A 16,889-nucleotide genomic window follows, 5' to 3' on the forward strand; every position below is an offset into this window, starting at 1 on the left:
CCCGCTTAAATTTGATCACCTCCTTCTTGACAGCATCAGAGTGTTCTTTAAAAAAGCATCGAGGTGGCTGCTTCTTAGGAGCAACAAATGGACTAACATTCAAGTGGTGGCAAATAAAATTTGGATCCACCCCAGGATCCTCATAAGCACTCCACACAAACACATCAACATTTTTTCTAAGGAAAAAAATCAATTCTTCCTTCTCCCAAGGAGGTAATTGCATTCCTACTTAGAAAAACTTCTCTTCGTCATCATCAATAACGATTTTTTCCAATTCTTCACACTTTTCCCCTTCTACCACCACATCTGCAAACAAGACTATTCCCCTTGATTTTTATAAATCCCTCTCTGCAAAGGCCGAGGATTCACTTCCAGTTTGATGCCTAATTGTAGCCACTAAACACTGTCTGGCCATAGATTGACTTCCAATTAGCTTCTCGACTAAATCCCCTAATGGATACTCCACCTTCAAGTGTAGGGTGGAAGACACAGCCCCCATGGTGTGAAGCCAAGATCTTGCCACAATAGCAGTGTAAGGGGAGTAAGCATCTACCACAATGAAGTTCACTTCCGCAACTTCTAACCTTGCCTGAACCGGTAATATGATTTGGCCCTTCGGAAAGACTATCTTCCCATCGAACCCTATTAGAGGAGAATTATAGCAAGCCAGGTCCTTAGGCTTCAGCTTCATCCCCTTAAATAGATCAGGATACATGATCTCTACATTGCTACCTTGATCTACCAAAACCCTATTCATATCATACCCTCCAATATTGAGGGTAACCATCAAGGCATCATCATATAGTTGCAAGATTCCCACCTTATCCTCATCGGAAAAGCTCAAGGCTGGTTGGACTTCCATCTACTCCTCTTAGGGTCAGGAATCAAGATCTCTGCAAATGGCCGATCTATAGACATCACCTTGGATGGATGGGAACCAGTCCTACTTGGGGCAGCAAGAATAATGCTGATTGTCCTCGAAGGTGGTCTTAAAGAAGCACCTTTCTAAGTTCCCAACCCTGTTTGACTATTCTATCCACTGGGCTGATACAAGAATTGTTTTAACTACCTAATCTTAACTAGCTACTCCAGATGATTCCTTAAAGTCCTACACTCTTCTGTAGTGTGTCTTCGATCTTGGTGGTATTAACAATGAAGACTTTAATTATGCTTCATAGGGTCCCTACCCATCTTATTGGGCCACCTGAAGTATGACTCATTCTTTATCTAATCCAATATTTGATGCACAGGCTCTCGGAACACCGTATTAACCACTTGAGCAATAGTAGATCTAGTGTGCCTAGCAAAATCCCTCCTAGGCCGATTATTGTTGTACCTATTCGACCTGAAATCCCTTCGATCCTAGGGGACTACCTTAGCCTTCCCTTTTCCTTGTTGCTGGTCCTCCTCAATCCTTTTGTACTCATAAATACGATTCAAGAGCTGGCGTACACTCCTAGCAGGCTTCCTTGTCAAAGACTTTCTCAAATCGTGTTTGGTAGGCAGGCCGACTTTGAAAGTTCTTACGGCCACATCATCAAAATTCCCATCTATTTCTTTGAACATCTCTCAGTACTTGTCAGAGTACGTCTTTAGGGTTTCTCCTTCTCGCATAGTCATAGACAACAAAGAGTCCAAAGGTTGAGGTACCCTACTGCAAGTAACAAAGCGAGCCCGAAACGCTTTGGTAAGCTTCTTAAAGGAATTAATTGAACCTTCTTTCAAACCATCAAACCATCTCATCGCTACTGATCCCAGGCTGGAGGGAAATACCTTGCACATCAAGGCTTCATTCTTTGAGTGAACAACCATTCTTTGATTGAAGTGACTGACATGTTCCACAGGGTCTGTTTTACCATTATATATGGTGAATGTTGGCTGAGTAAACTGTCAAGTAAGTTTTCCCCCTTCAATCCTACATGTAAAAGGTGACTTAGAAATTTGATGTAGAGCCCTACTTATAGCATTGTAACCCAGACCCTGGTGGGGTGGGCTTTTGCTTCTCTGCCTATAATGGTGGTCCTCATCGCATGAATAAGACTCACTAGAGGGAGTCCTTGATCTAGGCCTGTGGCTATCATCATTATCATCATTAGAAGAAAGCTCTAAGATTGAAAAAGTCCTTCTACGTTGCTTACAATGTAACTTCCTCGGTAAATGTTCTATTTCCAATTGCATGTTCCTAGTATTCTCCCCATGGGACACGACTTCCATTTCTAGACGGACTCCTACTGGTGTGAGTGGTGTGTATACTGACTTCACAATCTCTCCTTTGCTCAAAATTGAGAAATTGATCTTGATGTTAAGATCCCATAGATTCTTCACGGTATGGCTCAAAACCTACCATGGTTGGAAGATAAACTCAAGAATATTCAATTTTTCCCACATATGACACCAATTGTAAGTGCATATTTTTGTTCCCAAGCCCAAAAATGAAAAGGACAAAGGCCCAAAGATTCCAATACAATGAATTAGTTGAGAGTGGGCAAGATACTGGATTTCAATGAGTTAGACAACAATCACAGTAGGTTAAAGATGGCTAGAAAATGAAAATAAACAAGTTTTATGCAAGGAAAATCTTCCTCAGCAAAGTCCGAGGAGAGTAGTTCTTATATATATTTCTTTTGAACTTAAGTACAATTACAGTTCTTGTGGCTACAGTGTTTTTCTACAGATTCTCAGATGACCCTCTTGTAATGGGATTTTTCTTCTTTATATTCCCTTGTTTTATTTCATCTTAGCCCTTCACGTGTAAATCAAGTTGCTAGTTTTGATCCTTGTCCCATCAACACCTTTTTAAAGCCTTTGTGAGTAGTTGTAAGGCTGAATGTTACTGTTCAGGTATCACCTCTACATTAATGCAACCAAAGAGTTAGTTGCAGAGCATTTAATGCGGAGGTAGCAGTTTTCTTCTAGATATTTCTCAGCTTTCCTTTGTCCCTTCCCTTTTGACGTTTATCCTTACTAGTATAATTGTCTAGCGTGTTGTTCTTGATGGCAGGTCAGACCCTTGACCTCTACTTTGCTTAGCTGAGGAGGTATACTATCCTCGGACTACATTCCCCTCCCTCTACAACCAGACTTACCCCATAGCCTACTAACTGGGACGTCCTCGTTAATGTTTACCTGTCTTCGGACAACTTAATGTCCTCGGACACGGCCCACGGCCCAATATCCATTTCTGGACCCTTTATCCCAACAATTACAATTTGCATTTATATTAGAGTTTTGTATGACAATTATATTAGTTTACAACTGTTTCTATATTTTGTTATTCGGATATATTTCTACCTGAATTTGATCAGCCAGATTGACGACAAATGCATTGGGCACAGGATCAACAAATAACCATTTTCCGTCTTTGATCACTAGGAGGCCAGTCACTCCCTCCACCTGTAGGAGTCCCGCTATTGAACCAAGATCATTATGATAAGGCAACCCCATTGTGAGCTCGGGCTTTGGACATGGTGGATAGTAATTTGCTTGACAGTTAAGACTAGGCCTCTCACCTATCCTCCTCTTAAAATACTCTTTATCTAGGCCGAGCCCTCGGGATATCAAACTGAAAAGCCTATCCATCAAAGCTCCGATCTCCCTTGCATACTCAGAAAACACTTATCTATATGTATAACAATTGAATAAAACAAAACATGCATGAATTAAAAAGTTATTGAGTTTATGCAATCAATATATAAAGCAAATACAGGATAACTATAGTAGAAGAAAAACAAAAAGGTTGTGAGATAGAGATACCGATACTGAGGAGGATTTGTGGGTAGCAAATGAGTGAAATCTTCAGTAGGATGCCAAGGGTGCGAGAAGGTCTCGCTCCACATTGTGACCTTTCCTATGCCTTCATACTTCTGGTAATAGTTGAACAATTTTACTTGCTGGGTATGATCTTCTGTAAGATATTGTGCCCTAACCTCAGGAGGTAATTAAAAGAACTCTGTCACCAGAGCCATCATTTTTTGGCATACTTCTTTGGGGACACCACGGTTGATAATGTGAAAGAAACCATATTCCTCACATGCTTGTGATATTTTTGAAACTAACGGAGATGGCCCTCGACCATCATCAGTATCATGGTCATTTTAAGTCTATAATGGGAATTGAAGCCGAAGGAAGTACCTCTAAGAGGTTTGGCCTCTTTTCCACTGGGAGAATGAAATTAGGAGAAAGCGAGAGAGGTGTGTTATTGGCTAATTGATAGGGTGTAATCTCCATGAAAACATAATAGAGAGGAGCTATGGTTGAAGAAAAGAGTTGATCAAGACTTGCCTTATATTATACCAAAAAACGAGTTTTTGCGATCACTTGGAGTAAAGAAAGATATTGTGAACCAGAAGAAATTATTATTGATATTATTAATAATATGGCTTTGGATAAAAGTTTCATCGGTCCCATTATTTTTCACTAGAATCTTGAAATCTTATGCGCATTAAAATATTTTACGTCTGAGACTGAGTCAGTGGTTATTCATTTTCAAGGAGTTCATCATTCTGTCATGGTATTGCTAGTTAGGCCTTTGCTATCCTCTGTTTTATAAACTGCTTAATCCATGAAAATTTCGTGCTAGACATTCGCAATCAAGCCAATGATTAACAATTAACAAAAATTGCAATGTGGAGAGCATTTAAAAAAAATATATATTTATGCAATATGCCAATTTCTCACTTGTTTAAACTCTTATTGATCAGCCTGTGAACAATCATTTTAATGTAATTCGGGTATGATTTTTGATCAAATTGAGGTCAAATTTGGTTATTGACTTAAAACTGGTCATTTTTGTAATTTGATCAATTTTTAGGCTAGCTTAATTGGGCTTTAGCATGTGGCTTTATAGATGGGACCAAAGGAAAATAAAAACGTTAGCTTCAATGGGTCTTGAGATTCCTGTCAACTCTTAATAAGTCCAAAGTTACCATTAATTATATTTTATTCTATTATAAAAATATAATTATACTCTAGGTTTTTATTTATAAATTATTTATCTCCAAGACTTTATTATTTTACATTGAATCCCTCATATGAAATCACTAAAAGTGAAACAAATTCGCAAAAGTTATAGTCACTTTGTAAATCACTTAATCCTATTTTCTAGAGTCCCCAATTTAATTTTTAGATTATTTTTATATTTTTGAAATCTAATTTCATTAATTATAAACTTTAATAACTCTTTACTATAGTAATAAGATTGAACACTTTAAATAATCAATTCCAATTAAACCTCAAGTGGATATTTCATGTCTTTAAAAAGAGATTATGGATTTTTTCTTAAGAATGTGTGTTCCCATAATACTACATAGAGGGGTGTCCAACCAGAACTAGTACCCAACTCACACAGCTCAAGAATCGGCTGATCCGTCGCCAGCGACAGTCAACGGTGGGTCTCCGATTCCAAAACCCGAGACTAGCGGGTCGATTAACGAGTTTGAGCATTGAAAATCGATTTTCAACCGACCCGACCGAAAAACACACCGGAAATAGCTTTTTTTGACAATTGGAGTGGTTCGCCGGTCTAATTTTGTCCTATCTGTCGAGATCCGACGAAATCTCGTCAAGATCTAGCCTGATCTTTTCAAGATTCGGCCTAATCTCGTTGAGATCCACCAAGATCTCTTTGAGATTCAATTAGATCCAACAAAACCAAGTTGATTTCTACAAAATCTGGCGACGATTCGCACATTCTGAAGCCAACCGAGACCCGATCGAAAATGATGGCATCCGACCACCCGCATCGCTACCTTCGGTGGGTCGACGGCGAGTCCAAGTTTAGGAGACCTGAAGTGATCAGGTCGGTTTCGGGTTAAGCACAAACCCAACCCGGACCAGCCTTTGGACAAGCCTAACTACATGTGATTGCCTGATGTACTGAGGTCTTGATCATGCAAGATCTCACTCTAATATACATCAAAGCAATCAACGTTTTATTTTTGAGCTCACCATCCTCTCAAGAATGAGAGTCTATGAAAGTAGTAGTCATGATATTTATTTGTGCCGGTGACAGTAGTTAGTTGAACAATAAACCTTATAATGATCTAGTTTACCTTAAAAAACACTTAAGACACACGAACATATCAATTAGAAGTCAAGATAGATTATCATGATTGATATATTATAGTTTTTATCGATGAAATGCCTAATTTTATCACTAACTATGAACTAGGGTTTATGAATTTACAAGGAACTTATGATTTAGATATTATGTAAGTGAATTTCATTCTCATACCAAAATCACAAATAATGCATCTTATGAACTACAGTATAATGTCCAAATATTGTCCAAATATTCAAGCAAAATCTAGTTCAGAAAATAAAACAACTTTTATTATTTATAAGATAATGTCATACAGTTAATTCGATTTTAAGATGTTAGAGATATATTAGCCCATTAGCATAAGCTCAAGCCTAATTCTACTTTGTGTGTAAGCCAAGTCTCCTACTTGTATTAGAAGTCTATTAATTTAGGGTTTAGTTTACTATATATATACACATGTTATAGTTTTTATTATAACACAGGATTTATATTACACTCTAATATATTGTTGATATGGGTTTTCTCCGTGGATATAGGCCGTTAGGCTAAACCACGTAACTCTCGTATATTATTATATTCTATACTTTATGTTTTCGCTTCCACATCCATACTATCATATTCAACACGGTGTATTAATGCAAATATTTAACTTAGGAGAATAGACCTAACAACAGCATCAATGTATTGTAGACGATATGCAAACCCTAAGTGATTATTATTAGTTTCTGACCACTAAAAAAAAGAAAACAACAACAACAATAACAAAAACAAGCACCTATATTGGGCGAATCAAGAGTTCAAGACCACATTCCTAATGCTGTAACTCAAAAGCTTCCTTTACCCTCCTCCTCGCTCCTTCTTGCCTGTAGAATTCATCCATATACTCCTTGTAACTATAGTTTCGATACATTGGTGGGTGAACCTCATCTATCAAATCCTCAATTGGACCAATTACAGTGTCATTATTTGGTGCATAGAACATTGGTAACGATAGTCGTGCCAACCGATTGTTGGTTACAGCCCTGTGTAATACACTCTTGTACCTTCCATTACTCAACACCTATACAAAGTGAAGACATGACCACAAAAAGTCAACAATATTCGTATTAAGTTTTAAATTTGAACCTTCTAACCAAGCAGCTTAATATATATTCGTGTTCAATTTTAAATTGAGTACTATGTACGTGCAATGTTCAACAAGAAACTACGTCAACAATACTGATACCAACAGACAAAGTCACCCAACTACATTAGAGAAATCCAACCATATATATACACAATTGACTAATTTGGTTATCTAATCATTAAAAACACAAGACTAATTGGCTTATAGTGGGCATCCATTACCATTTGTCGTTTAATTTTTTTTTTAATTATAAATTATAAATTTTATTTATTTATTTGGTTTGCTAGAGAATTATTTCTTAGTAAAAGATGAAAAACAACGTTACAACCTGCATTTGATCAGCTATATTGACGACGAATGCATCCGGCACAGGCTCAACAGGTACCCACTTCCCATCTATGACCACTTGGAGGCCAGAGACCCCCTCCATCTGTAGGAGTACCACGAGTGCAGAAATATCATTATGAGCAGGCAACCCCATTGTGAGCTCAGGGTCTGGGCATGGGGGATAGTAATTTGCTTGTGTATATGTGGCAGGCCTCTCACCTAGCTTCCTCTTTAAACAATCCTTCTCTAGGCCAAGCCCTTGGGACATCAAGCTAAGAAGCCTATCCATTAAGCCTCCAATCTCCCTTGCATATTCAGTAAAAACTTCTCTATAACAATCAAACAAACATGCCTGTGACTTAAAGCATTCACATTGGTGGAGTCATAATTTTAGCTATTTAGCTCTACTAAAAACTACATTATTTATTTTACCTTCTCATTTTACTGAACACTTAATATCAATAGTTTTATTTTAATTTTCAACATAATAAAATAATATAAATAACGCATTAAAATAATATGCCTACTACAATAAAATAATATTTCTCCTTCAACAAACAATCTCAGCCACATTTATTCCAAAAATAAATATATATATATATATATATATATCACAACCACTGGTCAGCCACGACTTCACACAGCCCACCACCACAACCACCAAAATCAGCCCACAACGTACCAAGAAAATCAATTCACAACCACAAAAATAAAAACCGCGGCAACCACATTTAAAAGTTATTAACTTGTGCAATCAATCAAAGATAAAAAAAATTAATTAATAAATAAATAAAACGCTAAAGTTACAAACATTTTGTAGAAGTTTTTACAAATTGCATGGACAAGTGATTATTTATAAATTAAAAAAAGTAATATTAATAGCGATCACATATCAAAATCAGTAAGAATTGACTATAATAATAATTTATAAAAATTTTGTGAAATAGTTTATAGTGGTACAATTATTAAAAAAAAGTCTGTATTTGAGCATAATCCAAAAATTTAAACTAAAATTTTAATAAAAAAATTTTGGTATCTGAGAGAGAGGAAAAACAAAAAGGAGGTAAAGTAAGCCAGAGATACCTATACTGAGGAGGATTTGTGGGTAAGAAATGAGTAAAATTTTCAGTAGGATGCCAAGGGTGCGTGAAGGTCTCGCCCCACATTAAGACCTTTCCTTGGCCTTCAACCTTTTGGTAATAATTGAAAACTTTTACTAGCTTGCGATGATCTGTTGTAAGAAACTGTGCCCTTTCCTCAGGAGGCAACTGAAAGAACTCTGTCACCACAGCCAACACTCTTTGACATAATTCTTTGGGGACTCCATGGTTGATAATTTGAAAGAAACCATATTTCTCACAAGCTTGTGAAATTTTTGAAACTAAATCATCAATATCATGGTTATTTAAGTCGATGGTGGGAATTGAAGCTGAAGAAAATACCTCTGAGAGGATAGGCCTGTTTTCCTCTGGGAGAATGAAATTAGGAGAAAGCGAGAGAGGTGTGTTATTGGTAAATTGAAAGGGTGTGGTCTCCATGAAAATATTTGGGAGAAGCTCCGGTTGAAGCGAAGAGTTGATCAACACTGCCTTGTATATTACTAGAAAAAGTGCTTTTAGAGATGAGATACCATGGAGAAAAGAAGGATAACCAAAAAAAATGCAATTGATAATTATAATGATATGTTTATGACTTTGTACAAAAGTTTTGTTCGTTCCACACTTCTTCCACTATCCCATCTTGTCACCCTGATGCTTTAGTCTCATTGGTTAATAACTACAGTCTGGTAGGGTGTTTTGAGCAATAATTTTTAGTGTTTAAACAATATTACATGTATTTTCCTACACTTTTTAACTCACACGTATTTTCAAAAAATACAAATAACGTTACTAGAACAATATTACCAAATGGTCCCTTAATATCTAAACACCGATCCTCTTACCAAGGGACTATGAATTTTTCATTTTTACCTTGCATCAATCAAGCATGATAATAAAGCTTTTTTTTTTTTTTTTTTCTTTTTTAGGGTTTAGTTAATGCCTGCCCTTAAAATATACAATAATTATCCATTTTAGGAATTTTTTTTATGAAAATTGATAATTATTTTTTTCAAAAAGTTAGTCATTTTTTTTCCTATAAAAAAATTTCTAAAATAGTTTTCTAATGTATGCCTTAATGGCATACGTTAGTAAAACCCTTATTTTATTAGGGCATTGGTTTATGAAATATTTTTAGATACATTTTATTGGAAGAAGGATAAAATAAGAAATGTTGTTGACTACTTTTTATATTTCCAATAAAAGTAGTGTCAAAACATTTTTATTATGATTTATTAACTATTACCCTAAGGGCATCTATTGACATAACTATTTTTATTATTATCCTCCATTTCTCCTTTATTAAAGCTTGATCACAAATATTTTGTAGTAGACATTGCTATTATTGATTATATGCATGTGTCAACGTTGTCCCCCATTTTTTATTAGTTCAAAGTGTATATTAGTATGCTACTGATCCCGCAACTCAAACCATTTTTCCACTAGACCCTCAAACACTTTGTGTGGGGAAATGTCAATTCAACTACAGGGTCCTTGGCTAATATTTTCATATTACTTGATTGCCAAAGTTTAGTCTTTTTTTTTTTTTTTTTTTTTTTTTTTTAAATTCTTTGAACATTAAGAAGAAACTTCTACAATAGCACGGGAAAGAAAAATGATTATATGGGTATTGGACTACGTGGTGAATCCCAAAAAATGTTTATCTAGGCAATCTAGTATAACTTTTAAAAAATAAAATAAAATAAAATAAAAAATCATAACCCTATAGGGTTCAGCACAGGAGTTTATTTAAGCATATTTTCTATAGAGTTATACTGGTGTCATAACTTGTACCACAACTCGTCCATATGGTGAGTTGTAAGCGGTGGAGGGGTGATGGCAATCCATGTGAAGACACCCTTCCATCACTCATAACTCGTCATGTGGGTGAGTTGTGGCACAAATTGTGGTACCAGTATAACTCTTTTTTACAAGAATTTTAAAAAATAAATAAATAAATGGTGCTTAGACAAGGATGTGGCATCCTTGATAGTCAGCCACCCATGAGTTGTGGAATTTGTGGGGTGTGATTAGGCATTAACGGAAACACATTCACATGAATAAGAAACAAAAAATTCATACAAGATAATAACATTTAACATGGTTCTACCTTTCAGTGTTCTCCCTAAAAAAAAAAAAAAAAAAAAAAGATATCAGTAGAGATAGGTGTTCGTTTGGGAATATCTTATTTAGCTGAAATTGAAAATTTTTTATTGAAAATACCGTAGATAAAGGTAAAAGTTAGCTGAATAGTATAGTGAGACCCATGAATAGTATTAAAAAGTGCAATGAGACTTATGAATAGTAGCAAAAATAAGCTGAAAGTAAAGATAAGCAAAAAAATTCAGTTCTTCCCAAATGCATAGGTGATCTCTTGATTCTTAGAATAGGTGGAGATTGTGTGTTCTAGCAAAGGATTGTTTAGGGATTTTAAATTATTCTTTTTCCTGTTTGGTCACTGAGAAATGAATTTATGGGCGACACATTAACCAAAAAAAAAAAAATCTTTTTTTTTTTTCAGATTCTTTTTAAGGGGTAGCAACGAAAGGACTACATTGGAGGATTTAGTTTCTCCACCAAAAAAGAAAAAAAAAAAAAAAAAGCATTGGAGGATTCAATTAAACAAAATTGAAATTAAATGATTGAATAGAATTCCGAGAAAAATTAGATAATGAAATTTGTAATTTAGCCAAAAAAAAATTTATTGTTGGCCCATTATTCTATTTTGAGATGTTCTAAAATAAAGTCCTCTTTAAAAAGTTAATAATACATTTCCTAATTTATCCTTTACTTTATTTAAAAAATCATTGCCATTCTTCTATTAGAGTTTGTATTAATAATACATTTCCTAACTCATCCTTTACTTTATTTAAAAAATCATTACCATTCTTCTATTAGAGTTTATATTAGTAAAGATAATCTTGAAAACTTGTACATTTTTAGCTAAAAGACAATGCATTAAATGCTATTCTCATAAAAATTTGAGTTTTTTTTTTTTCTTTTTTAAATGATCAATAATATGGGATGGAAGTAGTATTGTCTAGAACTCCACTCAATATTTTTTATTATTGAATCTGAATTTTGACAAATCCACATTTAAATTAAATTTTCTTTTTATATCTTTCATGCATACAAAATTTTCAGAATATCAAAAATAAAAAATTATATCATCAATCAAATGTTTAATTAAATTTCAAGTTTTTTAAGTTTAAAATTATGCATAAAAAATAAATTTATGGATCGAATATAGTAAATAACATTTGATTTTCTCGAAATTTGACATGCATTATAAAAACATAAATAACATATATGCAATCAAATACTTAAATTTTAAAAATATATTTCAAACTTTGTCCATAAATAACATATATGTAATTTTTTTTTTTTTTTTTTTTTTTTTTTTTTTTTTTTTTTTGCAGCCAAACATTGTTTACCTATCATTCTACACTTCTATCCCTCTGCCAAACATACTTGAAGCAAGCAAAACAATTTTTTTTTTCTTCTTCTTACTTTTCAATGCTCACATTACTTTTTATTGTCTCGTTTTCTTTCCTCAGTATCAAACAGATGGCATTGAATTCTGGACAACAAGAGTATCGAAATTTATTATACGATCATGTTTGAAAAAAAACACCAGTCATCAAGATTCAAGAGTCATTAAAGAGTAAATCATAGCAGTTGGAAAGAAAAATACAGAAAAGTATATTTTTTACTCACGTAATTTGAATGTACATCAGAGCTGTCCTCATGAACCTCATAAGAGAGGGACACAAAGGGTAGTATATAAAACGGTAGTGCAGTATAGTGTAGTACGGTGAATACTATATATATATATATATATTTGATGACGGTGAATACATTATTTATTTAACAAAGATCACACCGTCTAATTTTATTCTTTATATTAAAAAAAAGTTCTTAACGTTGCAACTCAAAAGCTTCCTTTACTCTCCTCCTCTTTCCTTCTTGCCTATAAAATTCTTCCATATACTCCTTGAAACTATATCTTCGATACTTTGGAGGGTGCTCTTCATCAATCAAATCCTCAATTGGGCCAATAACAGTGTCATCATTTGGTGTATAGAACATTCCTAACGACAATCGTGGCAACAACTTGTTAGTGACAGCCCTGTGTCCTACACTCTTGAACTTTCCATTACTAAGAACCTGCACAAAAGTTAATACATAAATATAAAAAAATAATTTCAAAAGTTAAATGTACGGTCCACTAACAAATTAAATACCAGTGAAGCAGACATATATATCTACTAGAATTTAGAACCCCATAATAAAAATAAATAGAAAAATAAAACTGCTTAATATATTAATGTTCATGTAAAGCACTAAAACCCTAAATTTCATTACCATATTTTTCTTTTCTTTTTCTTTTTTTTTTTTCTCTCTTCCATCTCTTGGTTTTTTTTTTTTTTTTATAGTTTCAAACACTAAGTTTTTGCTATAAACCCAAATTTTAAATACTTAGAAGAATAGAGAAAAAAAAAATTGTTGAATTCTATATTTTTTAAAACCAATCAAGGAAAATGAGAATATATACAATATATTGCCATACTCAAAATACTTTAAAATTGACATATACACTAGTTTACAATTGCTTATCTATTTTCAGATTAACTTTGCCTTTAATGTTACCTTTCCTAAACTAAAATCAAAACTCCATCATTGGTACTAGTCCTTGTTTGGTTATCCATTTGGCCTTTTCTTTTTAAATTTCAAATATATTATAATTTAACAGTTGGCTTCATATTAAAGTATAATTTTTTTTTTTTTTTTGCTAATGATTGTTGTATACTTTGAGTTATGAAGTGCTGTACAACCAACCTCGCCCGCGTGCACACAATGCTTAACTACGACTGCTCAGTTTTTATAAGAAAAGACTAAACAATAACGCGGCTACCTGAGTTTGATCAGCCAAATTGATGACGAATGCATCAGGCACAGGATCAACGGTTAACCATTTCCCATCTTTGATCACTTGGAGGCCAGTCACTCCCTCCACCTGTAGGAGTACCGTAATTGAACCAAGATCATTATGATCAGGCATTCCCATTGTGAGCTCGGGATCTGGACATGCTGGATAGTAATTTGCTTGAGTGTGAAGCCCAGGCTTCTCACCTATCCTCCTCTTTAAACAATCCTTGTCTAGGCCAAGCCCTCGGGATATCAAGCTCAAAAGCCTATCAAACAAAACTCCAATCGCTCTTGCATACTCGGCAAAAACTTCTCTATATATATGACAATCAAACAAAACAAAGCATGCATGATTTAAAAAAGTTCCCGAGTTTTTGCAATCAATCAAACATATATAGGATAACTTTGATAAGGAAAAACGAAAAGGTTGTAAGTAAGCCAGAGATACCGATACTGAGGAGGATTTGTGGGTAACAAATAAGTAAAATCTTCAGTAGGATGCCAAGGGTGTGAGAAGGTCTCACTCCACATTGTGACCTTTCCTATGCCTTCATACTTCTGGTAATAGTTGAACACTTTTACTTGCTTGCTATGATCTTTTGTAAGATATTGCGCCCTTTCCTCGGGAGGTAATTGAAAGAACTCCGTCACCACAGCCAACACCTTTTGGCATAATTCTCTGGGGACTCCATGGTTGATAATCTGAAAGAAACCATATTCCTCACAAGCTTGTGATATTTTTGAAACTAACGGGGATGGCCCTTGACCATCATCAATATCATGGTCGTTTAAGTCGATAATGGGAATTGAATCAGAAGGAAGTACCTCTGAGAGGTTTGGCCTCTTTTCCTCTGGGAGAATGAAATTAGGAGAAAGGGTCAGAGGTGTGTTATTGGCTAATTGATAGGGCGTCATCTCCATGTAAAGATATGAGAGGAGTTCTGGACAATATTCATATATATAACCAAAAAAAAAAAAGTGAAATTGATAAATAATAATGATGACTTTGGACAATAGTTTTTGTTCGTCCCATGTTTCAATTCCCTGATGCTTTGGTACTACTAGTCCCATTGGTGATTTTGCTGGTCCCATGTAAAAATATTCAAAATAGCAGTACTTCACTAGGGAGTATTCTGATGGAATAATATTCCATTGGCATTATCACCACTGAGACAATGGAATTTCACCCAACATTATTCCAGCGTGGTAGTAAGAGCATCCTTATCTGATATTGCAAAAAAAATGTCATTTTAACACATTAAAAGCCTACTTTATTATTTTATCATATCATTTTACAACATCTCATTTATCAGATGTTTTATCATTCAATTCTATACGTTAAAATAATATTTACTACGCATTAAAATAATATATTATCTCCTCCCTATTATCACCATTAACAACAACAATGGCACATCCACCACTACTGCAATAACGGCCACCAACAGTAACAACACCGGCCAGCCACCACCAGCACAAACCCACATCCACCAATGCTACCTTAAAAAAAAAAGAAACAAAAACACAACCAGAGAGATCAGCCTCCCTATCATCACCATCAACAACAACAACAGCACATCCACCACTACTACAACAACGGCCACCAACAACAACAACACCGGCCAGCCACCACCGAAACAAACTCACATTCACCAACGCCACCTTAAGTTTAAAAATAAAAAAATAAAAAAACACAACCAGAGAGATCGGCCTCCCTATCATCACCATCAACAACAACAATAGCACATCCACTATTGCCGCAACAATGGCCACCAACAACAACAACACTGGCTAGCCACCATCGAAACAAACCCACATCCACCAACGCCACCTTTAAAATAAAAAAACTAAAAAAAAATTACACAACCAGAGAGATCGACACAACCACAAATCTCAAACCCATCAGCACCATCCCAAACCTCAAATCCACAACACCATCCCAAATCACGACGAGATGGTGGCAAGCGAGATCAGAGAGACTTGGACAGCGAGACATGGTGGCGTTTTGGCCCTTCTTGTCTTGGACGTCAGCGATGATGATGGCTCGTGCGCTGTGAGCAGCAAACTCGCGAGCCGTGTCCTCACCCATGTCGCTTGCGCCTCCGGTGATAATGGCCAACTTGCCTTGGAGCTTATTGTTTGAAGATGTGGAGTGTGTTCTTTCTCTGTTAAGGGACGAGCTGGAATCTGATGTAAGAAGAGAGAAAAAAAAATCAATTAAAGAAGTGAGAGGAGAGAGAAAGCCGAATAAAAAACATTATTTTGGTTTTAGCATTTGTGTCTGTACCGTTGCAAATTTGCAACGATACGGACACAAATGCCAAATATTTGCAACATTTAAAATATCTGCTATAAGGCGTTTTTTAGTGTTTAGTGTGCCAAATGTGCCAAATATTTGGCACATTTGGCACATCTACTGTGAATGCTAGAGCATCCTCATCAGGTGTGTCAAATGCCAAATATTTGGCATTTGGCACACCAAACCCCAAAACATGAGCCTCATGAGATGTTTCAAATGCCAAAAATTTTGGCACACAGCTACAGTACCGTCTCAAATATGAGACGATACGGACATCCATGCTATTTTTTTTATTATTTGTTTATTCACTCAGACTTTCTCTCTCTCTCTCTGCTCTCATCTGCGTTCGTTCTTCTCTCTGCATCTTCGTTCTTCTTTGCTCTCATCTGCGTTCGTTATTCTCTCTGCATCTCGCCAAAGCCGCCAATCTCGCCGTTGATCTCGCCGAAGCCGCCGATCTCACCGGAGCCATAGTCGTCCTCCATAGCTCCCTCTTCACTCTCATTCTCTTCATCTCTCATCCTCAAGCCACCTGAAGCCGATCTCGCCTAAAGCCACCTCAAGCCGCTAAAATCGATCTCGCCTGAAGTCGATCTCGCCGCCGATGTCTCCCGCCTGAAGCCGACCTCGCCGCCTGAGCTGTGGGTTTGTTTGATTTGGGATGGGTTTTGAGGTTTGTGAATGTGGTAGGTTGTGGGTTAGTTGTGGCAATGGTGGATGTGGGTTAGTGCCAGTGGTGGCTGTCGGTGTTGTGCCGGTGGTGGCCGTTGGTGATGATGATGATGATAGTGCTGGTGGGTTTGTCCTGATTTGATGGTCGCTCTGGTTGTGTTTTTTGTTTTTGTTTTTGTTTTTTTTTTTTTTTTAGGCGGCGTTGGTGGCCATTGGAGTTGTTGCCGGTGGTGGCCGTCGGTGTTTGTGCTGGTGGTTGCCGTTGGTGATGATGATGATGATGATAGTGATAGGGATAAGGAGGAGGGAATATATTATTTTAATGTGTAATAAATATTATTTTAATATATAGAATTGAAGTATAGAACATCTGATAAATGGTATGATGTGCTAAAATGA

The 16,889-nt window shown here is 35.6% G+C and overlaps 3 protein-coding genes and 1 pseudogene across 3 annotated transcripts; all 4 read right to left on the reverse strand.

The window, feature by feature from the left end:
• Window positions 1–334: 334 nt before the first annotated feature.
• LOC115981143 lies at window positions 335–862 on the reverse strand. The gene has a single exon (XM_031103322.1). It carries the CDS (start codon window positions 860–862, stop codon window positions 335–337), a length of 528 nt encoding a protein of 175 aa, XP_030959182.1.
• A 1,975-nt stretch (window positions 863–2,837) lies between these two features.
• Window positions 2,838–4,227, reverse strand: LOC115981144 (annotated as a pseudogene).
• Window positions 4,228–6,780: 2,553 nt separating this feature from the next.
• LOC115982986 (protein DMR6-LIKE OXYGENASE 1-like) lies at window positions 6,781–9,076 on the reverse strand. The gene is made up of 3 exons (XM_031105755.1): window positions 8,577–9,076; window positions 7,495–7,822; window positions 6,781–7,100 (listed from the first exon to the last, which is right to left on the reverse strand). Exons 1-3 carry the CDS (start codon window positions 9,029–9,031, stop codon window positions 6,852–6,854), a joined length of 1,032 nt encoding a protein of 343 aa, XP_030961615.1. The 5' UTR covers window positions 9,032–9,076; the 3' UTR covers window positions 6,781–6,851.
• A 3,429-nt stretch (window positions 9,077–12,505) lies between these two features.
• LOC115982932 (protein DMR6-LIKE OXYGENASE 2-like) lies at window positions 12,506–14,434 on the reverse strand. Its single transcript, XM_031105697.1, has 3 exons — window positions 13,968–14,434; window positions 13,506–13,833; window positions 12,506–12,757 (listed from the first exon to the last, which is right to left on the reverse strand). The coding sequence occupies exons 1-3, from the start codon at window positions 14,432–14,434 to the stop codon at window positions 12,509–12,511; spliced, it is 1,044 nt and encodes a 347-aa protein (XP_030961557.1). The 3' UTR covers window positions 12,506–12,508.
• Window positions 14,435–16,889: the final 2,455 nt, after the last annotated feature.

Source organism: Quercus lobata, chromosome 3, assembly GCF_001633185.2.
Source record: "Quercus lobata isolate SW786 chromosome 3, ValleyOak3.0 Primary Assembly, whole genome shotgun sequence".
NCBI classification, from domain to species: domain Eukaryota; kingdom Viridiplantae; phylum Streptophyta; class Magnoliopsida; order Fagales; family Fagaceae; genus Quercus; species Quercus lobata.

Excerpts from the sequence above, each read along its gene's own strand:
- LOC115982932 (XM_031105697.1), bottom strand. The coding sequence starts at position 14,434 with ATGACGCCCTATCAATTAGCCAATAACACACCTCTGACCCTTTCTCCT. Across the intron at positions 13,834-13,967 it reads ACAAATCCTCCTCAGTATCG|AGAAGTTTTTGCCGAGTATG; the intron begins GTATCTCTGGCT and ends TCATATATATAG. Across the intron at positions 12,758-13,505 it reads ATTTGGCTGATCAAACTCAG|GTTCTTAGTAATGGAAAGTT; the intron begins GTAGCCGCGTTA and ends ACTTTTGTGCAG.
- LOC115982986 (XM_031105755.1), bottom strand. The coding sequence starts at position 9,031 with ATGGAGACCACACCCTTTCAATTTACCAATAACACACCTCTCTCGCTT. Across the intron at positions 7,823-8,576 it reads ACAAATCCTCCTCAGTATAG|AGAAGTTTTTACTGAATATG; the intron begins GTATCTCTGGCT and ends TGATTGTTATAG. Across the intron at positions 7,101-7,494 it reads ATATAGCTGATCAAATGCAG|GTGTTGAGTAATGGAAGGTA; the intron begins GTTGTAACGTTG and ends CACTTTGTATAG.
- LOC115981143 (XM_031103322.1), bottom strand. The coding sequence starts at position 862 with ATGGAAGTCCAACCAGCCTTGAGCTTTTCCGATGAGGATAAGGTGGGA.